This window comes from Vanessa atalanta, chromosome 5 (genome assembly GCF_905147765.1).
Source record: "Vanessa atalanta chromosome 5, ilVanAtal1.2, whole genome shotgun sequence".
Lineage (NCBI taxonomy): Eukaryota > Metazoa > Arthropoda > Insecta > Lepidoptera > Nymphalidae > Vanessa > Vanessa atalanta.
In genome coordinates, this window is record NC_061875.1 from 8,044,512 (window position 1) to 8,068,814 (window position 24,303).

A 24,303-nucleotide genomic window follows, 5' to 3' on the forward strand; every position below is an offset into this window, starting at 1 on the left:
GTTCTACTTCAACTGTTTTCTTGTCTTGCGATTGTCGGGAACTTGATTGCAAAGAACAAACGACAGTGGCCGCACCGGTTGTTGATGCTGGAGGTTTTGTCTTATTCTTTGTATATAACTTTCATATATCTTAAAATATATCTTTATAAATCTTCTCACCCTAGAGTGGTAGTTCATTTAATTAAAATAAACGGTAGCTATAAACATAAATTTATATTCTATGTTTATTTTACAAATTAGAACAATATATTTTATTCTGATCCGAAAAGAAATCTTTTACTATTAAAAATATTCAAATTCGCTGACGTTTAAAAAATATTTTCTTCACAATTTAATACTTAATAACATCGATATTTATTTAAGATTTAAACCAAAGATATCACGTAAAATCAATGTCAAAGTTGTTTATTTGTCTTTACTCCTGCTGTGATTGGAATAGGCTGTATAGTAGAGTTAATGGCCGTATTGCTAATTATGTCATGCTAGGGCGCAAAATGAACGTTTTTTTTTGTAAAAAAAGCCTAAACCTAGGTATCTTGTTATGTTGAACTGTAACAATATAATCATTTTTTTTATAGTAAATTTGTAGATTTTTACTCATAGTCTTATTATATGTATTAAGTAAAGCTCTTTCCAAGTTTGAACTTTATTTCCAAGTTCTAAATGATTGTTTACATACCCTTCTTGGTATTATATCTGTTGGGATGTTCATCTAGTGGTTTGGTAGTACCTACGAAATAGGATCTACCCAAGTAAGGACGTAACTAATAACAAGTGAGCAAGAGCAATAGATATTATTGTTTTACTTATTTTTTAAGTATTTGGACGGGAGTCAGTTAACCTATTTACAAAATAGACTAAAAATGACTCCTGTTTCTTTTCAGCGTGGTGTTACTGAGAGGTCATTAAAAAAAGTAGTTTTTGATTAACTTAGCCCAAACAAAAACAAACTACAAAATATTATCCGTGATTTCTCTATGGCATTAGTAATTAATGTAGTAGTTTTATACACATTTGACATGTAAGAGTCTTTGGCCATATTAATGTCCCCTTAATTCTATTTATATAATAAATGAATTTGGAAGTAAACTCTAAATATGTAGTTTTATATTCGAGTTAAGGTTAAGTAACACAAATAAACTTCGAAGAATCACAAAGTGATAAATTAGAAAGTTTTATGGATTCCAATCAGGTACTATAACCTTGACCTAAGCGCGCGGTAAGGTCAAGCACCATGAATTACTTAAGCCAAATATTCGATGATTGTTATGAAATAGAGTTCTGTTAAAATTACAAAATATTGTTAAATATTATGCATGACACAATACGAGGCTATGCAGATGATAAAAAAGCGTGTATTCATCGATTTAAATGTAGGATAAATAATAATTGATATGTATTTCATAAACATACCTATGTATGTATTTATTAGATTTGAAGATCATAATTATATTATACAAGTTCTTCTTGGCAGAATCTACATTCCGAATTGGTGGAGTGTAGGTAGTTGAATAGTCATGTAATAATAATATGACTATTTAATTTTTTTTATAAGATCCTTCTTAAATAAATAATGTCTCAACTGCGTAACTAGGTAGGTTCACCTAATTCCTGCACTGCCTTTGTCACTGTCGTCCTAAGAACTGGCAGAGAGATATTTTGTAAAGCACATCTATGAACCGAGTACACAAGCTCATTAACCAGCTTTGTGGTAGCACGAAATTAACCAGCTCAATCAGTTCAATCAATTTTGGCCAAATCCCTTCCAAGCGTCGATATTAAATAAATGGAGAGGCAAGCTGGTAATGGTGATTTACAAATTAATGTTGAAGAGTTTGATAGATAGAGTACATAAATTTTTTTTTATAAACACTTAAAGTGTTTAACTGTTCCAATTTTGTATACCCAATTATAAAGTTACGTTAAATGTTATGAATGTGCATTGGTGAAAATTGCACATCAACGTTTGCGGTTGTTTACAGTGGTAAACAGTAAATATAAACATTTGCTTAAATCATATTACCACATTATAACATAAGTAAAAGTCAAACTAGTTACAGAATAAACGAATGTCATTGATATGATTGCCTTGCTATTTAATTTACCATTTTATATAAAATGTAAAAAAATAAAATTTATTAAATTATGCAAACAAAATCGTTAACTTCTAAATGAATATCTACACATATATAAATTCCAAGTAACCAAAAATATCGAAAAAAAATAACTCAAATGTGGTGTTTCATATTAATAATTCTTCTTAGTTGGTCATTGTTGGTGATACAGACGTTTAAAGCATTTATTTCCACAATTATAGTAAATAAGCATAAAACAGTAATACCAAAATATTATACTATGATGATTGAAGTCACCTTATTTTGTAGTACAAACTGAGTTACAACATTTTTTGATCACGACAGCTTAAGAGCATTTTGATTGCACATAATTATTTAGGAAATATGGCAACATTAGTTATAGCCTGCATAACTGTGACCCAATCCGATGAGCTGCATCTTTATGTAATCGCGTTCTCCGCAAAGGCTAGTTATCCACCGGCACGTATCACTCTAATATATTTGTAGTTAGTTGGACGACTGTGCATTAATATTTGATAGTTTTCTAGTTTATTTTGTTAATATCTAGTCAAATGTAATAAAATACCATAGATAATGGTTAAATACAAAACTATTTTACTATTACTGCAAATGAATTAACAACAGTATCGAACTATATTTTCAGAGGACAATAAGCTTATTTAAATTACAACACGCAAATACAAAATCAACATCAGCGCTAATTATTTTTTCATTATCTACTTCAACACATATATTTTTTATTGATTGCCTACGAAAACGTATATTTAAAAGATATGACTTTCTTAAAATTAAGTAATATTACATAATCGTTTTAACTTGATTAACAAGTACGGCTATTTTTCTTGATTTGTAAAATAACGTAATTGGTAGGTCTCCTTTTATTTTAATTGATATGATGAATTTATTAAATAATAAGTGTAGTGTTGTGGAGAATAGGAGTCAACATTAAAGTATTATTAGTGTAACGCTTTATTCTATGCAATACTTATAAAATATTGTGTTATAAACGAAATCACCGGGTTAGTGTCTAGTACGTTCCAGTCAAGGAAAAAGGTAATAACTTATTATTTATAAATGTGTTTTGGAAGTCTGGGTACTCTCAAATCCTTCCTCAAATACTTCCTAATTGAAAAGTGCCCTTTGAGTTTTATCAGGTTTTTTTCACTTAAGAATCAATTTTCTTATGTATTTTCAAAATACATTCATCGATCATGATTCGTAGAATTATTTCTACGTTTCTTTATACTTATAAATGGTGTATCCGTGTAAATGTTTTCGAATACTCCGTGACAGTTGGTAATTTCTCATTGTTACTTCACTAATTGACGTATACTGCATGTTAATACTACGAAAGGTTTGTAATCTGTTCCATCGCTGACTAAATATCCGGGGTATGTCTCTCATTAATATCCAATTAGTTCTATACGTGTCAGTTGTCTATTTCCTACATGATGTCACTAAATTGCTACATCACAGTTTTAAAATATCTTGTGTTAGCTTTAATTCGTTGGTTGTTGTTTATTCATCATTGTATCTGCATGAGACGTAAGGATAAACTTACAAAGCCAAGTTTACGACTAAGCAAAGTCAATAAATCCTTCTTTAAGCAAGGTATCCGGTTCTATAATAAAATTCCGCATATATTTTTAGCTTTGCCGATTCATAAATTCAAATAATTTGTAAAAAATATATTGATAAAGAAGGCATATTATTCAATACAACATTATATAGGTGATAAAAAGCGTGGAGCTAATACTTGAAGACTTCCAGGCAGGATGTATTATATATATCTACCATAACTGTGTAATTTTAAATGTTGAAAAAGAGTAACTACTGAGTTTCTTGCCGGTTCTTCACAGTAGAATCTGCATTCCGAACCGGTGGTTGCTCCACTTAATATTTTTTGTTAAATGACGATTTAAAAGAGCTTGGCCTACTTGAATAAAGTATATTTTGATTTATGAATGTGACCATTCTTATATTATATTATTTATTCATTTTATCTTACTATGCCTTTTTGGTATTTGTTACATGTATTGATATATAATTGGAATAAAAAACATAGTATGAGCCATGTGCACTTATATATCATTTACCATGTATACAATTAGTAACGAAATATATTGGTAACATGTACTTATTTTAAAAGGTTCATATTTAAAAAAAATATTTTTATAACGAATTCTTCCGCCAGCTTAAGTCAAGTTTTTTGTTGAATTACTATCTTAAAAGATTATATACATCAAAGAGCCTTTATCATTGATGCGAAACCAGCTACCTACTTACGGGCTGGGTGAAAGGTGTCTATGACTATTATTCGAGCACATATCTACGACCCTTGAACCTACTGCCAGTACCTCTGTCCTCCGCGTAATTTTTCGTAACTTCAGTACAGGATGTGCAACGTGTTGTAGGTGTGGCAAGGCATTATTCCGTTTGTTTTACTAATAAGGTTTCGTTATATATTTTTAATAGAGTTTATATAGTTGTTATATTGTAACAGTAATTTACGTATATATCCATCCTTTCTTTCGGTAGTATATTATTTGTTTTTTTATTTTAGTTTAGAAAAGTTGAATTTTTGTGTCCTTTATTCATCAGCGGATGGAGTATTATAAGTTATGTAATAAATCAAGAAAATATCAACAGAATACAATACTTGATGACAGCTAATAATTTTAAATTGTAAAAATATAAAAAATAGAAATAAGTTTACTTTTACAAACACACCTACTTAATATTAGAGTAATTTATTAATCATTCAATGTTTTAAATACATAATAATTGTATAAAATATAAGAAATAAAATGAGTACGTAAGTTTTGTTTTTCTTTTTCCCCTATTCACGTTAAAAGTACTAAGTCGATTGATATTAATGTTTTATTTTTTATAGTTTCAGGACGGATATGATGTCCTCTTGATCTGTTTTGGTCAAGGCGGCTGTGTTGATATACGTACCATCTCCCCCCGCTACAAGTGGCGCCGGGGAATAGGGGTGTTCTCTATACCCCGGGAACTCATTTAGCTTGGAGGACCAACTATACAGGACATTTTTGTAGAGAACTGAAGAGAGAAGTGTTTGCACAGTTCGATTTTTCCCTCACTCTCATAATCCGATGAGACATCAAATTGACAAAACCGAAAAAATTTCAAGTGCAGGATCAACGACTTTACGTGCTTTCCGAGGCCCGGGAGTGTACACACTTAGTGTGTACACCGGGAGTGTCGATCCGGGCTCTTTCTCACTTAACGCACGACCAATATGAATGCAAGCTTTATAAATCTCTAAAATATCTACAAAACAATTAGTGATAGTATATATCTGATTTTTATAGATACGTGTCAGTACAGTATTTTTGTGTTTAAAAAGTCATGCCTATACCTATATGATCAAACTGGTTGTTTACCACTTGCGGCATTGACTGACAGTTTCTGCCACAATCTGTTTCTTTCTCTGTTCACAACATGTTGTGGCAACCCAGTCCAAACAAACAATTACATTACCACTGAAAAGAGATTAATAAAATAATATACAATTTGATTTCACCTCCACTTGTTGTTGTCACTTGCCGTTAGGTCGCAATTGCAAACAGAAACGTATTTCGACAGATGAGTCTATTTTATTTTCAATTTGTACTGTTTTTCGATGAATTTCGTAGCAATGGTTGCTTTTTGTAAAGACCTATGTCGTACCTCAAACCACGATTCGAAAACGCGTTTTAACTGAATAAAAAAAAGATGCAAGTTACCTAGGTCTTAAAAATAACTTTTGGTACAATGGCGTTAGATTAAACAAATCAAACAGGAAATTATTTTAATATAATAAAGATATACCTAACATCATTTCTATTGTGATTGCCAAGATTGAAAATGATAATCAAATTAATTTCAACTAGTCCTTCGAATATTTTAAATTTGATTCACATGTTGTATTTTTGCTAGGGATATAAAAATTAGTAAAAAGTAGTATAGTAAAACAAAACAAAACGCTATTTCTTTTGAATTATCACTTTAAATTAGATGACGTATGTTGTAAAAATAGACGAGTAGGAAACGTCGAAAATGTTATAAACAATATTTTTTTAAGTTACATTAAATATATAAAATGGTTGAGACCGATACATCCATCATCAATCCAATCCGTGTCACAATAATTAACATATCAATGTTAAGCGTTTTATGTAAAAAATATTGCCTTTTTCATTTGCACATCAAACTATTTATTTTTAAACTATGACGAGATATTATGTAAATAATCGTGCAAAAAATATGCGGTCCGTAAGTATTATACGATTGCATTAGCACAAGATGGGCAAATCTGTCAGTAACAACTGTACATAGTGTATTTTAAAACATAGACTGCATAAAATTATTTTTTATCTTGCTCGAACATAAAAATAAAAGGTACTTGATAAATCGATATATTTTTTCCTACACTTATTTATAGATTTTTTTCTCTGTAGAGTTGGTAGAGTGAGTAAAGAATGTTGCATGCACATGATACTAAACACAAAGACAAACACTAAACACAAGAACACACAAAGTATTATATGTACATATATATATTTTGCTCTAGTTATGTGATCTATTGAACGTGGAATCTCTAAGACGCTTCCAGACTATAAATTTGATCCTTATCCCTTATTTATTCAATGCCCAGCGAAGCGGGCGTTTAATAGATATTTTCAATAAAGACATAACACATTGACATATAGGTACAATATTATAAAACTATTGTTACTTGCGTTTAATAGTACACATACTACAATTTTATAAGTAACCATCGCGCTGAATCTCGATCTCAACTGAAACTCGAAATGGGCGGCGTACCGATTTAAACGAGTACGAGCACGAGCTTTCGAAGTGCATACCTCAGCGTTAGACTCGTTTTTCTTAATTTGATATAGTACGTATTCTGACATTTAGAAGAACAATATGGTCGAATGTAAGTAACAGCAGAAAAAAAAATGTCTGGATATGGCTCAATATTATAATTCTCTATGGTATAAGTACATTTAGGGCAGAATTGAAGAAATGATATTTGGAGCTGATGAGGAAAATAATTTTATAAAAAAGGGAAATGAATGACATGTATTAGACAACTAGGGTTTTGCGGGTGCATTATACGGAAGTTTAGACATTGAAATTTAGAAAACACATCTTTTACTAATAACTGAAAATGTTGCGGTTTCATAGTAGCAACTATGCAGTCCTTAAAAAAATAAATGTTTCTTAACAATGGGACTATAAAATATTGTCCATCAGGTATAAATAAAACAAGATGAAATATAAAATATTTTTTGTTTTGTTAAACTTATCCCAGAGTAATCATATTATCAGTTGTTTCGGCAAATAGTTGATGTTTTCCAGAAGTAGAAGATGGCACAACATGATGAGGACCGATGAGGCAATACTGGAGGTTGCAGCCTGTGTCTACAGTTGCTCCAGTATAGACAACACAATCTTGAAGTGCACACCTGAGTGAGATGAATTTTTTATAAGTATTTTTGTTTTAATCATTTTGTTAGGCTTTCCTAAAATAATGCGCTTATTATAAAAAAACTAATTATAAAATATCAGTCTATTCTAAGCTTCTTCTAAGCTAAGGCCTCCTCACATTTGAAGGAGATTAGGAACCTATTTGCCTTCATTGAAATTTAAAAATACTCATTCTGGCCAAATATTGAAAACAGAACCAACAAAAGTAATGAATACTGATTATCATTCGTGGTATATTCTTTTATAATTTTATCTTTATTTCTAAATGCGTTAAATATTAATTTTTGATTAATTTACTTTTGGATATTTCACTTACCCTTCCTTTATAGTGACATTGTTCATTAAAATACAATTAGTTAATCTAACTTTGTTTTCAACTACACAATTTGCTCCAACAAATGTACATTTTATGGAAGTCTTCTCAGCAATAACACTTTTCTCTCCCACAGTACTTGCTTCATCAATTTGTTTAGTTTTCACTTCACTGTTAAGATTTATTCTATCTGAGAGAACTGTACCCGTTACTTCTTCCCATTTCGAGAGTATCTAAAATGAGAGCATATTTGATTTTATGATAAGCATTAACAATGATAGTAAATCTGAATAATATTAAAAATCTATACATAACATTATTTTCAAAGAGAAATTATAGAAAATAAAAATGATAAGCGTGATAGTCTTATGTTACTTATTACCTTGCTATTAGATAAATAAAATGAGGCTAAAGTGTTGACTCTGATACCAAAAGTATTTTTATCAGGAATCAAAGCATAACATCTCAATGTATCATTGTAGTAAACTCCTTTACTACCAAGTTTATGATCGTTATATGCGGACATTTGTCTTATTTTACTTTCGTATCCTTTGTCAATGGCAAAATCAAAAATATCTTTACAAATATCAACATTCTTTTCAGACGTTCCTTTTTTTTCCAGTGGATTTTTAGGTCTAGAGAGTTGTTTTCTGACTATGTGAGGTATTAGTTCTCCTTTAATAGAAGTAAATTTATCTGACTCAACGAGGTAGCTTATAAGCCAGTTTTTCATAACATATACATGTGCATCTAATAATCTACTGAACAGGCTAATGGATCCGAATTTTTTTAAGAGCACACGAGGTATTTTTACATTTTCTTCAAAGTCACTGGCGCTCGCTAGAAAGACAAGTCTTTCTGTTTCTTTATCAATGCAAACTAGATCTCTATCTGGTTTGGCTTTACTTTTCAAGCCCGGCAATTCAATCCATTCTTCTGGTCCGTTGTTAAAGAATAAGGTAGCAAGTGCTGCATCATGTTTACGATAAAGATTTACAACTTCATTTAAATTAATATTAGTAATAAGATCTCCAGATATAACTATTAAATCTGTAGTCACTCGACTACTTATATGTTTTAGGGAGTTTGCAGTACCCCAGTCCTCATCTGAGGGAATAACTATTAGTTCATACTTAATTTTTAAGGGACACTTTTCTAATGCATTTAAGATGTTAGACTTGTCTTCGTCGAGAACCACTACCATAGTGTCTGGAAAGAATAAAAAATAGAAATGTTTTAATTAATACAATAGGTATATTTCATCAATAATACCTCTATTCAAAATAAATGCATTACTCTAGTAATTTATTTAAAATAATTTACAACTCACATATTTTAGTCAATTACTGTTTACACTTAAATATACTATTTATACAAAAACAGCCTGGAAACTTTTGTTTAGTGTGTAGTTATTGTGTAATTAAAAAGTAATCAGTAGAGAGTTGTAGTATATTAGTTAATAAAATACTATTATTTTTTAACAACTATAGTAAAGGTACTATTGTATTTGCTGACCTTGAAATCCATATCTTTCAAGCATATTTAATGAATACCAAATGACTGGATATGGTCCAACTGGTAGCAGACATTTCGAAACTGTTCCTCCAACATCAGGCATACGGGAACCTCTCCCTGCTGCTAACACCACAGCTTGAAACTCTAGTATTTTATGCATCTGCGAAGCTTTCCTAAGTTAACCTAACCTGTTTAAAATTACAAATATGATAGTTACTTTAGAATAACTAATATATTTATATCATATTTTGCGTCTTTTCATATAGTACTTAATAAGATGAAATATTTACAATAAATACGGTTTTTAATTCTTAAGCAATGTTGACTTCTCGTTAGATACGTCACTTTTATTTGACAATTGACAACTTTGACATGTCACTAAGAAGTATATAGCGATGTGTTGTAATGTAGATAATATATTTTCTTTTATTTCATCTTAAAAGAGGCAAAAATTTGCACCATATATTGAAGCTATTTTTTTTTAAACTCTTTTCAATATAATTCATGATTTATAAAGAAGGAAGGAAAACCGTCTGATATGCGAGAACAAGAGAAAAAGTTGAAAAAGTATACAGCTTACTTAAAAACACCTAAGAATCGCGCCAGCATAGGCAAACGTATGCTCAAGCAGTAAAGAGTGCCAGGTCGTAAAAAATATTTTATTAGTCTGTTTTTATGAACGTAGTGTTCATTCTAATTATGTAAATATAGTTTACTCATTTTATAAATATATTTATTTTTGAAATATTATATTATCAAATCATTATAAGTTAAAATGAGTCATGAAATGAGGCAATGTCACTATATGATCTTGAATAGATCATTATTTCTTCTTACCGATTTTTCTTAGATCACTACTTTTCTTTTCAAAACCGTACGTAATAAAAGTTTTCATTTACTACCTAGTTCAAACGACAGTCTATTAAGTCAATAATCAATCAATACAGAATATATTTATTTATAATAAAGTCAATAAAACAGACAAAAATAGGTATGGTTATAATTTTTAATGACAATTACATCAAAATCGCAAAGTAAGTAATTAATTAAATAATAATGTTACTTAGTCATCGTCAAAAGCTGCAGGTGGAGTTACTGACACGCTGTTGCCATCAGTCTTCATAATAGATGCTCTTGCAAAGAGGTCAAGTGATTCAACTAGTGAAGTTGAAATAAATGATATAGAATGATTTTAACAATATAATTAGTATAATCTATTTATATATAATTTATACCTGTATCATTATTAAAACCTTGTTCCTTTTCTGACGGAGCTGGAGTTACGTTTGGTAAATTACAAGGTACGCATGGTGTCAGTTTAGGCTCTGGCTCATCAATTTTATAAGTCTATAAATAATTATAGGCGTGTTTAGTATTTTAAGTTAAAATAAATTGAAAATGCGAAGACACTTATAAAAATGTTTAATACATACTTTTCCATCCACACCAATTCCTGAATTTGTTTGACGAAACGAACTTATAATCATTCCAGCTGGAGCTCTTTTTGATGTGTTAGTTACCACTGTATGCGATCCACCACAATATCTTTGACAATAGTGTGATCTAATTTGGTAAAAATAACATATAATATTACTTCTTCTATTTGATGTGAAAAAATATACATAATATAAAAGGATTTGATTCCTTTGTGACACAATAGTCACAAATTATTTTATTATATGGGATATAGCATTTTGAAGATATACCTCGGATCTTTTGGATGTTGAATTGGTCTACCAGGATAACATAAGCCGTGATCACCGTCTTCTTTGGGCTTCGTAATATTTTCAGCTTCTATAATAGGAGGACGTCTCGATGGATTTGGTAACGCCGGCAGAGGTGGTATAACATTCGGTTCATCTATATCCATATGAGCTGGAGATGAACATGAGAGGCAGGCTGTGTCACGAAATAGTTTTTTCGTAGTGGCAGCTAAACGTGGTTCACCAACAATTTCCATCATCGCATTTACTTTACTTCTCAATTTTTCGAGATTGGTATTTATATCATCACGCAGAGATGCTATTTGCTCTAAACCAGCCTTTTCGTTAAGTTCTCTAAGTAGATCATCTATAGCTTTCTGCAATAGTCATTCTAATTACTTGCACTCAATATTAAAGCCAATATAATTGTAAATATTATTTAGTGCAACAATATTATCTATATACATTAAACATATTTTGTATAGGTGTTTTATAATTATTTAATAGTATTTAGTAATCAATTCTATGTATTTCTTACTTGCCAAATAATTTCCTGATTATTAAACTTGTCATAAGAAGCTGCAATACGTTTCTCGAAATCACCTCTAACTGCGTCAAACTGTTGTTGCGTTACAAGACCATTTAAAGCACCTATTCCAGCCTTATCGCGTAAAGCGTCAGCTACTTCATCACGATCAGATTTAGTTCCACGTAATATCTCAATTTGCTTCCATAAAGACTATATAAAACATTTTATTATTTACAGATGAATATAATTTTAAAACGCATGAAGGTAAAATAAAATGGTTTACGGTAAGATCAGAAGAAAACATATCTTGATTCTCCCTCAATTCTTTTTGTTTTAGGTTTGTAGCATCAAAATCTATTTGTAGATTATTAAAACTGAAGTTTAATTCGGCTATAGCTAAAACGAAATACATTTGAGCTTACAGTAAATTAATTTTTAGCCATATAATATATTTGACTTGTATAATTTGTAATACCAGTAGTATCTCCACCCGTATTTGCTATGGCTTCAGTCATGGATTCTAAGCCTGCTTCTAAATCATGTTGCATTTGGGTCAATTGCTCTTGATAGTTCGTCATCTATTAAACTTGGAACTTATGTAAATAGTACATAGAAGAACTATATTAAACGGTATTATTTTTTATTAATTATTATCAGAACCAATATTATATTTTACATAATCTATTTGAGACTTCTATTAAGTAAAATAGCAAGTTATTTACATATTATAAACAAAGGGTGTGAAATATTTGCTCAAAAGAAGAAGGGATAATTTTATTTTTTTATAAATGTACATATATAGTTTTCTAGTGTAGCGGCAGAATTTTTTTATTATCATGGTAAAAATACCTGCGAGGATAGACCTGTATCTAACGTATTGATTTTCTCTGCATAATCAGATACTAAAGTTTCTATATCATCCATACGAACGTCTAGAGTTGTTGCATTATTAACTTTTTCTTCTGTGAAGTTTATTAATGTTGTATATTCGCAATCAAGAGTGGCTTATAAAAAATAATTTTATAATCTAACCTAATTTATGAGCTATCTTTAAGGCATTTTCTGCAGTAGACCCTACTTTGCTGGTCATATTTTTTACAGTCTTTAAAAGACTTTCATACACTTCCTGCATAGCATTACTAAAATCAAAATGTTAATTGTATTAAAAAAAATTAAATGAGTATTCAATTTAGTGAAATGATTTGCCCTTATCTTACTCCATTTCGTAAACATTGATTGTATCTTTTTTCACATTAGGTTCGTCTGCTGGCTCTGACATTGGTTCTTCAATAAAATGTTCAACAATTTCAGTGTGTGATGTTTCTGCAGACTGTGTAGGTAAGGCTTGTATTTTTTTCTCAACTTTCAACGATTGTTTACGAGCTGTAGATTTCCGTGATACATGCGAAGGAATACCTGATACATGACTAGGTGCATCAAGAATATCTTTCATTTCTGTTTCATTCTAAAATATTTACCAGAATAATCACATTATTCAGATGTTATTAAAATTATTATTAAAGTTTTTATTAATCTATGTACTCAAATACCTCGCGGATGTCTGCTATTTCTATACCTTTTCTAATGGCAAGATCTGTGATTAGTGACAACATTTGTTGTAATGTCATTTCTGCAGCATCAAGTCTAGCAGATAATTGTAAGGCAGCCATTGCGTCAGTAAGAGATGCTCCTCTACGAAGGTCTTGCATTAATTTCGTATTCTCCGGAAAAAGTGCTTTCCCAACTGAACTAAATTTTTCTTGTAATTCTTTAACTGTTTCTGCTAGGTTATCAAATTGGTCTTTTGTTACAATAGATAAATTGAGTCCTTTGCTGTCATGAAAAGCTCCTTAAATAATGATATAAGTTATAATAAATAATTTAAATTCAATTAATTGTCTATACTTGTGATACGATTTTCATTGTTACCAGATTTTGTTTCACCGTCTTCAGAGGATACTCGTTCAACTGTTATTACAATTATTAAATAAGTTTTCGCTTTGAGAGTAAAATCAATTAAATTGAGAACAAAAATACTCACCAATAAGTAGTTTCTCGAATTGCATTTCTGTCAATAAAGTGTCATTATCAATTACTAATATTTAAAGGATAATTTACCTAGTATGATATTTCAAAGATGAGAAAAATCAAAGAAGAAAAAAGATCAGAAAAATGTCAATTGAGATCCGTGAAGAAACTTCACAAACAATTGGACTGATCTGCTTCAAGAATGTTATTTAAGACTTGATGCAAAGTATATTTAGCCATTTATTATTTTAGATAATCAAATAATATAATGAAATATATGCGTTTTGCTTTTTTTTTTTTATTTTATCCAATTTAATAAATATGAAAAACAAAGGTATGCTTGTACAATTAATTATGAGAACTGACTTCTGGTAGGGAGAGAAATTACAATTGTAAATGAAGTAAATTAAACGTACACAGCTTAACTATCTCTTGTTTATTCATATCAATAATCTTTCTTAAATTGAATACGGCTATATATTTATAAAATATTATAACTAATAGAGATTAATAAATTTAGTTCATAAAACTATTACCCATCGAATCTAACGACACCATAGGAGTAGGTACTTTCTCTGCTTCCTCTCGGGAGTCAGCTCTCTATAGAATTAAAGGAATTGTTATTTTTTTAATATTATCGTTTTTAATAAAATTAATATAAAATTGTATGTACTTACTTATAGATGATAAAGAAAAATACAAAAGGCACTTCACCTGTGTATACCGAACGAAAGCTAAGAAAAAAACAAAGGAAAAAACAAAAAATAATAAAATATCTTGCTCGTTGCACCTGATCAACAATTCGTAGTTCACGTTCTCTTTGCTGTTCAATAGTCTCCAAAAGATGATGATATTCCTGCGAGGGAAACTGAATCGATCTTTGATTAGTACCTATAATTTGTTAAGCTTTATAATTACTTAGGAGTTATTTATGAATTAGTTACCTTTTTTTTATAAATATCACTATCGACTTTGCTTGAAGGCGACTTATCCGTAGACGACTTAGTTTTATCAGAAGATGACAGTGTAGTTGATGTTTTCAAGGATGAAGATGGCCCCGATGACGTTGTTCTTTCAGTTGTTGACTTAGAAACACTTTTCTCCGAAGATCTATCTGTTGTAGATTTCGAAGAAGAATCGGTTTTTTTCTTTTCACTACTCGCATTTCTAATATTTCTTTTTTTCTTTTTAACACTGGTCAGCAATTTGACTTCAGTTATAGAAATACTTGAAGCAGAACGAATAAAACTAGGACCAATTGCCACACCAACTCTACGTTCTAAAACCCGTAATTGTCTGGCAAGTACATATAATATTGTTTGGATAAGTTTAAGATTAACAATATTCTCCTGCAAAATTGATATCACTTAAATATTTATATAGCTTAGAATAAATCATTAAATACATTATTTCTATACATAATGCAAATATATAGGTACATAATAACATTACATATCTGTAAAGCAATTTTTGCTCACATCAGGGTCTCCAAAGGCAGAGTCTATCATCTCTCTAATTGTCATAATATTGGTGCCTGACATTTTTGAAGTAAAAAATCTTGTATGAATAATATGAATTCAATGTAAAGTTTTCGTATGTAAAAATATGCTGTTTATTTAAAAAAAATATTAATTTCTTCCAATTCAAGTTGGCTTTATTATATTTTTGATTTATGTCATCAATACATCAACTAAATGTGGCATAAAATACATGTCTCCTGACAATTTTTTAATGTTTGAAAATAACTTTTTTTTTTCAATAATTTTTAAATTAGGCTCAGTTGAGTTTAAATATTTTTCAAAGATTATTATAGATTATAGGTTGGTATAAAGAGAGATTATAATTATCAAAAACTTATTCTTTATTTTAAAATACATATTTACAAGATTTATTTAAAAAAAAAAACATAAAAATTAAAAGAAGTTTTACATTAATAAAGGTCTATTTTTGAAAGTAATTTTCTATCTACTTATGTGAAGTAGTTAAGTTTAAAGTATTACATAAATATTTAAATTTGCGCATATTCAGGTATGAAAGTATACTTCGTTTTATTTAATATTTATTTAAATACCCTACAACTACAACAAATTTATTTTATTTTGCAGAAGTAGGCAATCAATCATCTGAACTTATTAAATTTAACTATCTATTTAAATATGCTTCTACTTATCTATGAATTAAGTGAGCTAAATATTAGGCACGAATCCGACAGTCAGTGGAGCGCGAAGTGATGCAGGCGGGCGCCTCGATAGGAGTCGGTGAGGTGACCGGCACCGTAGCCTCAGTGCCCACACTTTGACTAGAGATTGTATGCGCCACAGACGTCGTTGGCTTGGGCTGTTCATTACGGTTGTGTTCCGACTTAATATCCTTGACTTTATTACCAGCTATTACATCATTCAGTGATGATCTATCTTGTTTTTTAAAATTTATATTGTCGTGAGTCATTAAAACTGCTAAAGGAGGAACAGGTGGAATATATGCGTGCGGTTCATAATTATCATCTACATAGTCCTCAGGGTTCCAAGCTACGGTAGTCGTTGATGTAGTAGTAGAAGTGGAAGACGTAACTTTTGTAGTAGTCGCACGTGATGTCACTGGGGAAAAAGTAGTTGTTGTGGTAGTTTTGACGGATGACATCTTATCTGGTATAGTAGCAGGCGCAGGAACAGTTACAACCTTTCTATATTTACTAGATCTTGTCTTTCGTCGCGTTTTAAGTTTTGGCACATCGAGAAAGAATGGATCAAATATATATTCTGATTCTTCGTCATAGTTGATCGGCACTATTGGTTTAACAGCACTGACCACATTACCCACTGTATAATTTAACCTTTTGCCATTGCTATCACTTACAGATGCGCTAGCTGTAACTATTACGCGAGGTGGACTTTTCGGTTTGGGTAAAGGGCGTTCCGTTACATTTGGGGGTGCTACTGATCTAGCTGATAAAGATGATTCATTCTCAGGAATTGAATCATCACTGCGTTTACGATCGTAGTAGAAAGGGTTAAAGGGTAATGGTGGCTGAGGAGGTAAATGTGATGGAAATGATTGAGGGCGATGTTTAATGGAAGTTTCTAGTTTTTCTGACGATTGAGTATTCTGTACAGGACGTAAAAGCTGATTACGTGGATCATTGGTAGTAGGGCGAAATGGCGTCGGTTGAGGGCGTTGAACAAATGGCACTGGTCGAGGAACAGGTCTTGGAGCAGTTCTTGAGGATTCATATTGAAAATGATCGTATTGTTGCGGTGGTGCATGAGTTATGTAAACTCCATCAGCTGGCCGAAAACTTTGGCGTTGAAAGGAAATGGCTTCAGATCCAGGACCTCGGTGACGATAGATAAACTCTTGGGGAGACAATAAAGAAGGGTCTAAAGTTGATGAAGGAGATACAGATGGTGCGAAAGATGAATGAATGGAAGGCGATAAACTTGATACAGATGGTGATGGGGACGATATTAAATGTGGTACAATTGCTTGTCGTGTAGTTGGGGGCGGTAATACGGTGCTTGTCAAAGGTTTCTTTGTTGTTGTTGATGTTGTCGTAATAGTCTGAATAGTTGTTGTTGTTAGTGGATGAGAGTATTCTTCTTCATAATCTGAATTTTCTTCGTCGATTTCATCTTCATCTTCTTCATATTCTGTTCAGAGTAAATGTATATATAAATTATATTATTTAATATATCACAATATAACAATAATTGGCATTTATCGAACAATATAGGGAAAAATAATTTAATATAAATTAATACCATCATTTATTCCTTCTTGCTGCTTGGATGGAAATAGTGAAAATTTTGTTGAATTCCTATTTTCATTTTTTTTTATTTCTTGAATAGGATCTTCAGTAGAATCAATAATATCTATCGAAAGATTTATAATTTTTTCAGGTGTTGTTGGTGAATCATTAGCATATATTTCTGAAACATCTGTCGTACTAGGTTTGCTTTGTGGACGTGGTTGCTCTGTTGGTTTTGCTGGAGGTTTCGTTTGGTCTGGTTGTATAATTGGCGGTGCCGTGCTTCCATATAATTCTAAATTTAGACTATAAAACTTTTCAGACTTTGTACAGTCTACTTCATCGACTCTCTCGCACACTCGTGTTTCCTGAAATAGTATTTAAATATACAATAATATGTACTTACCTTTAATATAATGTAATGTGATATCTATTATAAATACTTTTTTATCATATGAAACTATCAATATTTCATTATAAATTAAAAAAAATTATAATATGTAATACCTGATCAAAAACAGTGCCGTTAAGGCAAAGAAACTTGATATCCATGGGCTCATCCTGCTGTCCTACCGTGCACACGTGGAACATCTGGCAGGAGGTCTCAAGGTCAGCGTAGTAACCGCCGATTACCTTCCCGGTACAAGTGAAATTAGTCTCGGGTAGATTATCGAAGTCCAAATACTATAAATGATAATAAATCTTTGTTAATTATTAAGTATGTGTATTTTACAAAATCTATATAAAATGCATGAAGGCGGTATATTTGTAGCACGAAAGTTGGCATATTTGTGTTTCTTTTTTTAATGAAGAAGTATAAAGAATAAGGGCATTTACATTTAGCTATTAATTATTATATATTTATATATATTTCTCTAATAATCGTACAAGTTATATAAAAGATAAGGAACCTTACCCCTGGTTTAATGGACCTTGATATCCGAAATTCATTTTGGAATACAAAAAGCAGCAACCACAGCCAAACTGCAATACAAGAAAAAAAAAAATATTAAATAATTGTAGTGTCAAATAAAATATTTCTATTTTAGATACAAAAAAATTCTCAATATTTTGATATAAACGAGATGTTAAGGTCGACGCAGGTTTTCAGCCGGTGCGCATTGATATGTGTAATCTTGTAAAATAAAAAAATGAAAACTATTACAGATTTCATCAGAATTGGATCACAAAAGGTGTTCACATAGTCAGGAGTCAAAATTTTAAACAAAATAAGTGCTCAAGTAAAATTTATTTAAACAATTTAGTTGTAATTACGAAGATGTACGAAAATGTTTAATGTATTATTCACCTTGTAACGCAGAGGCGGAACGCACAACAAGCGTGCCGCCGGCTGAGATCCGAGCCTGCCGTCTCATCTGAAAGAAAACAAATTACAAATTATTTTATTTAAACTGGCTTCTGTCGTCGGCTTCATGTGAATATTAAAATATTAATTTTTATGACACGAGATTTGTTATGGAAATAAATAAACAAATGATCGAGGTATAAATTATTTAATATTATTTATATTACAAACCAGTATAAGTGTATGAGTGTAACGAGATTAATATCATTTTAGAAAAACAATATTTAAGCACTGGCTGCTTCTCATATTATTATAAAAGAAAATATCTGCATTTTATTAGACCTCACGGAACATTATAGTAATGCAACAAAAGCGAATACACAATCAAAAACCGAGGCTAATATAATCTGAGGAGTAGATACTTTTATTATTTATTCTAATTCCTACTTAAATTTAATGTGTTTGTCTTAAATGGTTGCAAGTATTAATGTATTACCCACCAGCATTAAATTGAAATCATTACATTTTAGTGTTATGAATTTAGTTACTACGATATTAAGATTTTCGCACCTATACTTTAATTAGTTTATGGTATAAATTAAATTGAATAAATTATATCTCGATGATTTATTTATTTTCATAGGTAATCTAAGGCCCCAATGTAAGCTCCACCTGCCTTTCAATTTATTATTTGAGGTCTTATACTCGGACTAAATAAAAGTAGGCAACTTAGGAAAATTCATTCCATAACATTAAATGTACCTACTTAGTAAACAAATCGCCGAATTTCTGTAATTATTTGTCTAAAGTCATTTAGGCTCATAAACTTTAAACTAAATAAAGTCTAACAGTTTAATTCATACCAAATCTAGTTTTTCATAACTGGTATCTAGGATTTAAATTGCATTATACAAAAGTCCTTGAGATAACAGTGTTTAAGATTTTAGCTGTACTTAATACTAGAACTTAATACTTATTTTTAATACGATGTTGTTTTCTATATTGATCGTTATTTACACTGTTTTCACTGTTCTGATCGACTCAATTACAGGCACAGATAAAAAAAAATGTTTGCGCTTCTTGGACCATCAATATCAAAAGGCAAATTTGATTTTTACCATCGCGTGTGCCTTTTGCTTGCCTACCTGTCTATGTATAATTAATGTTATATACTTATATGATTTTATTAATTAAAATATAAAACGTGATTCTAGCCAATATCACACTACATTGATAGTGTGATATTGGCAAATAACAAATAAAAGACGTCAAATTTACCGAAACTCTTATTTTTTAAACGTCTTTTATTCATTTTTTAAATTAAATTATTAATAAAATGAATTTAAAAAAAGTCTATAATTATGCACAAAATACTTTTATAAAAATGCGTTCTAATTCAAAGAGGAAGAATTTTTGTCCGCTTTATTGATCGAACTGTACCTGAATATATATTTTTATAAAATCTTATCTTGTAGTTTCTTCGTCCCGAAAAACGAAAATCTCGAATACTTTACATCAATAGTAATATTGTATGATTGTAATAATACGTTATTCCACTCATCATTATTTTTATATGACATTTTGTGACTGTCGAAACTGTATAGGTATCGTAACCAAGGTTCGCAGTTGTTTGAAAAATTCACCATGTAATCAATGTTTACTTGTATTGCATTCTAATAACAGGGCTTGATATAACGTAGCGATAATATCCCATTTAACAATAGCTGCTTCGGAATTTTCGCACGCGCATCATAAAATAACAACAGCCTTTCGACATTTACAATTAGCCATCAACAATGAATTGTTCCGATATGCCTCATCCAAAATTGCATAAGAAAACAATTAAACATTTTGATGTAAAAGTGTTCTACTTTTACAACGTTAATAGTAAAGGAAGTAGGTCGCAGTATTATTATTATTATTTTTTATATATTCATTTTTCGGTTTTCAATATTTCTTAATAATCATTCAGTGCCTGGTGAATGGCAAGTAGAATCGAATAATAGAGCGTTACATATAACATAATTTATAATTAACACACGTGAATATGCTTAAATATTTAAAATTATTGAAGTCGGTTTTATTTTTATTTTTTTCATATTATGTTTAGATATGGAAGCGAGTGTTTTACTCTAAATAAAATCATCATATATATTTTAGAAGCTCACTTAAACTTACGTTACAAGTTTTTTTGGACAATTATACGCTGCTCTTAGTAGATTAAGAATATTTAACGGCAACCAAGTAACTTACGAATTAATGATAATGATCTAGCTCCTTGTACACAATGTGCTACATCTTACTGGAAGTGTCATGTGTTTTCGTCTTATATGTTTATCGATATAATTATCTTCATAAATATATTATACCTAAGTGGCAAATACTACTAATGTTAGAGGAAATCATTAACAAAATTGGCATAAATTGTATTATCTTGGGATTTTTATTTTAAAACAGTCAATGTCTTAATTTTTTTTTTCTTAAGCGCTTTTTGAGTATACGAGTAATGTATCGGTAAGTCCTGGTCCAAATAGTAAAACTGAAATGGTCATTTCATTAGCAGAAAAGGTTTAAAATAAATATGTAATATTGAAGTTATCAGACCGCCCATAGACATTGGCAATGTTAGAAATATAATAGCAAACCTTTCGCCAATGCGTTAGCAACCTTGGGAACTAAGCAAAATCCCTTGTGTCTGTAGTTGCACGGTTGATTGATTCATAGCATCACAGAAATGTCCAGCGAATTTGCAAGTTAAATGAAATTTATCCGTGTTTATGTATTAAAGTGAAAATATTGATGATTCTGTGAAATAGTTATGTCATTATCTCAATTATAATATCTCATAAACGATCGACTTAAAAATATATTCTTGTTTCTCTGCTAAGTATATAACAACTGTATAACACTTGATATAAGCGCTTGATTATAGCAACGATCTTAATCGTAAAATTGCTGTTGTTTATGTTCGAAGCAAACGCAATGCTTTCATATACCTAATCTTATAGCTATTCATGTGTTCGTTTTATTTACTTGGCTTTGTGTAAGCCCACCTGGGTAGGTACCACCTACTCATCAGATATTTTACCGCCAAAGAGCAGAATTCAGTATTGTTGTGTTTCGGTTCGAAGGGTGAGTGAGCCAATGTAACTACAGGACAAGGGATAAAACATCGTAGTTCCCAAGGTTGGTGGCGCATTGGTGATGTAAGGAATGGTTAATATTTCTTTCAGCGACATTGTCTACGGGCGGTGGTGCCCACTTAGCTCGTGGTGGCCCATTTGCTCGTCCGCCTACTTACATCATAAAAAAAAATTCTAGTAAATTGAAAATTTAATAAATAAGACGTGGCATCATATTTTATAGCCACATGCTACAACAGTAGTGCAATATTCATCGTACGTTTTAACAGACAGGATTAGGGAGCGATTAGTTAGTGATGTAATGCCTTTCAAATTACTATGTATTAGTTCAACAAAACTACGCTATAATCAGAAAGTGAACGGCATTATTAATATTCTTATTATGTTAAATAAATAAACGAGACTAATATTATGATGATACATGATGTAACTTTGTCTTAAACGTAACATGATATATTTTATTATTATATTTTATCTGTCCGCTATGCGATGCAAAATTTTGAAATAGGAACAATATTTTTTTCTTTAGAGTATTAATTAGGTAAAGGTATCATTTTCGATTTTACGACATATTTTGGTTAAATCTGTATTCATTACAATTGTTTAATTTAGAGTGTGATTAAGTAAGAATCATTCAACACTTTTATGTATCACATTAAGTCTTAGTAAGATTTGAAAAAAAAAATGATTATTATAATTGGATTGATATGAATTTAATTTAATTTAAAAATAAATCTGTTGTTATAAAAATAAATATAGTATTATATAATAATGTAATATGATTAATGGTATTTAATTAAAGAATTTATATGCCAGTGTTAGTTAAAATTTATTTAATAAATCGTAAATAATCTTTCATCATTTTATAGAAGCATTTGTGGATACTTTTAAATTAACAAAATATTTGTTGCTTTATGTGTTATTAAAGTATTACTTATCAAACTTAGTGTAATTGCTTTTAAAATAATAGCTATATAAAGAAGCCACTTTACAGATATTGTGACACCAATGACTAAAAGCATAGAGTGGTATCTAATGCTTATACTGTTATGGAGCTGAGAAACAAAAGATCTATAATATTTAAAACTCATGTAAACATATAAATATAATTTAATGTTATTATTTGTTATTGTGAAAGTTATTGCTCTAGTGGTAGTTGTGTCAGATTGTCCTAGGGCGTGGCTTCCTCGTAAGGCCGAAGCAGTGGACCGGCACGAAATTGGAGCACCGCGACAAACTTCACAAGTGCTTACGCTACGAGAGAATGTTCAATGATCTACACGAAACGTAAAATAAACTTCCACTATTCAATTTGTCTCATGTCTTAACTTGATTTATTTCAAAGCAGATACGATTAAAAACATATTACTATTTGAAATCGTTTTGGTAGTTATATTTGAAAAGTTTTGATTAAATGGAGTTTACTTTAGATCTGGAGATTATTTGTTGTTCAAAGGCCACTTACAACTTACCAGTTATCTTTCTTATAAAGAAAAAGAAAACGATTATTTTCATTTAGACACAAGACACGTTGGTCGTTCTTGTGGATATTTTTTTATATTATTTTGAGTTACTTTTTGTTGATGCGTCCTTAAACTGCGCACTTTAATTTTCAGACAGTATCACAATTACGGAACTGTACAATTTTAAGATTTTTTTCGTATTATTTATTTTCACTTGCCGGTTCTATTAACCCAGATATGTGCGAGCTGTCTTGATTGATTCTTGATTGTCTAAGTTATTATTTTATTGGAATAACAACAGGTACGTAAGTAAGAAGAAAATACAGATGAATATTATGCCAAATACGGTTGGGGTAGAAAGGTTTCTGTCAAAAAAATCTTAGTACCTAGCATTTTGGAGGTAGGAAGTTGGCAGTGTTACTCCGTCTTATTCCGTGCTACGGATGTACCTACTAATCTTTAAGGTAAACAGTTCGCTTTTTATAAAGCTCATCGCATTTGTATTGTATCTCTTGTACTATTGTCTCTCTAGGTACTTAAAAACAAACAAAAAAATTATTTCTAATGATGTTGTTTTTAGTTTTTTAGGGAATCCATCGATTAGTGAAAGAAAGGTGTTTTATTTAAAAAAAAAAAAAAATGACGAAAAAACGAAACTGTTATAGAATCAAGCATTCGTCTGTTACAATCTTCTTTTCGCAGAAATCGATTTTTTTTAGAAAGTTGTCGTTTGACATTTCATGATAAATAATATTATTTTTGTTATATTTTACAAAATTGAAGAACAGTTATAATATTAAATATTGTAAAAGATTTTAAGTAACGTTTCGAATTTCTTAGCCGCCTTAAGTACAAACTAAAACACAAACAAAAATTTACAATAATTTTGACGCTCTTCTGAGAAACTTAGTAAAATATATAAAAATTTGGAAAGTAAGAAATTGTACAGACATGACTTTGTGG

At 30.3% G+C, this 24,303-nt stretch overlaps 3 protein-coding genes across 6 annotated transcripts in view; all 3 read right to left on the reverse strand.

Annotated features, from left to right (window-relative positions):
• Positions 1-7,380: 7,380 nt before the first annotated feature.
• On the reverse strand, positions 7,381-9,793 carry LOC125064083 (translation initiation factor eIF-2B subunit gamma). Its single transcript, XM_047670870.1, has 5 exons — positions 9,714-9,793; positions 9,424-9,611; positions 8,291-9,117; positions 7,912-8,141; positions 7,381-7,573 (listed from the first exon to the last, which is right to left on the reverse strand). The coding sequence occupies exons 2-5, from the start codon at positions 9,581-9,583 to the stop codon at positions 7,411-7,413; spliced, it is 1,380 nt and encodes a 459-aa protein (XP_047526826.1). The 5' UTR covers positions 9,584-9,611; positions 9,714-9,793; the 3' UTR covers positions 7,381-7,410.
• Positions 9,794-10,451: 658 nt separating this feature from the next.
• On the reverse strand, positions 10,452-15,257 carry LOC125064175 (serine-rich adhesin for platelets-like). Of its 2 annotated transcripts, XM_047671086.1 has the most exons (17): positions 15,162-15,257; positions 14,628-15,032; positions 14,474-14,551; positions 14,220-14,283; positions 13,697-13,723; positions 13,585-13,623; positions 13,206-13,504; positions 12,873-13,120; positions 12,688-12,794; positions 12,505-12,617; positions 12,131-12,233; positions 11,939-12,051; positions 11,665-11,865; positions 11,130-11,503; positions 10,857-10,986; positions 10,659-10,770; positions 10,452-10,581 (listed from the first exon to the last, which is right to left on the reverse strand). In XM_047671086.1, the coding sequence occupies exons 1-17, from the start codon at positions 15,222-15,224 to the stop codon at positions 10,487-10,489; spliced, it is 2,571 nt and encodes an 856-aa protein (XP_047527042.1). In that variant the 5' UTR covers positions 15,225-15,257; the 3' UTR covers positions 10,452-10,486. The 2 variants fall into 2 exon arrangements, with proteins under 2 accessions (XP_047527042.1, XP_047527043.1); XM_047671087.1 differs by lacking the exon at positions 14,474-14,551.
• A 364-nt stretch (positions 15,258-15,621) lies between these two features.
• The window catches only part of LOC125064119 (flocculation protein FLO11-like), a 48,742-nt gene continuing 40,060 nt past the window's right edge, over positions 15,622-24,303 (reverse strand). For all 3 annotated transcript variants that reach the window (XM_047670923.1, XM_047670925.1, XM_047670924.1), the window contains exons 3-7: positions 18,738-18,804; positions 18,345-18,412; positions 17,936-18,112; positions 17,442-17,796; positions 15,622-17,330 (exon numbers count right to left, since the gene is read on the reverse strand). In XM_047670923.1, coding sequence (XP_047526879.1) covers positions 15,877-17,330; positions 17,442-17,796; positions 17,936-18,112; positions 18,345-18,412; positions 18,738-18,804 — 2,121 coding nt within the window. In that variant the 3' untranslated portion in view covers positions 15,622-15,876. The remainder of the gene's footprint in view (positions 17,331-17,441; positions 17,797-17,935; positions 18,113-18,344; positions 18,413-18,737; positions 18,805-24,303) is intronic.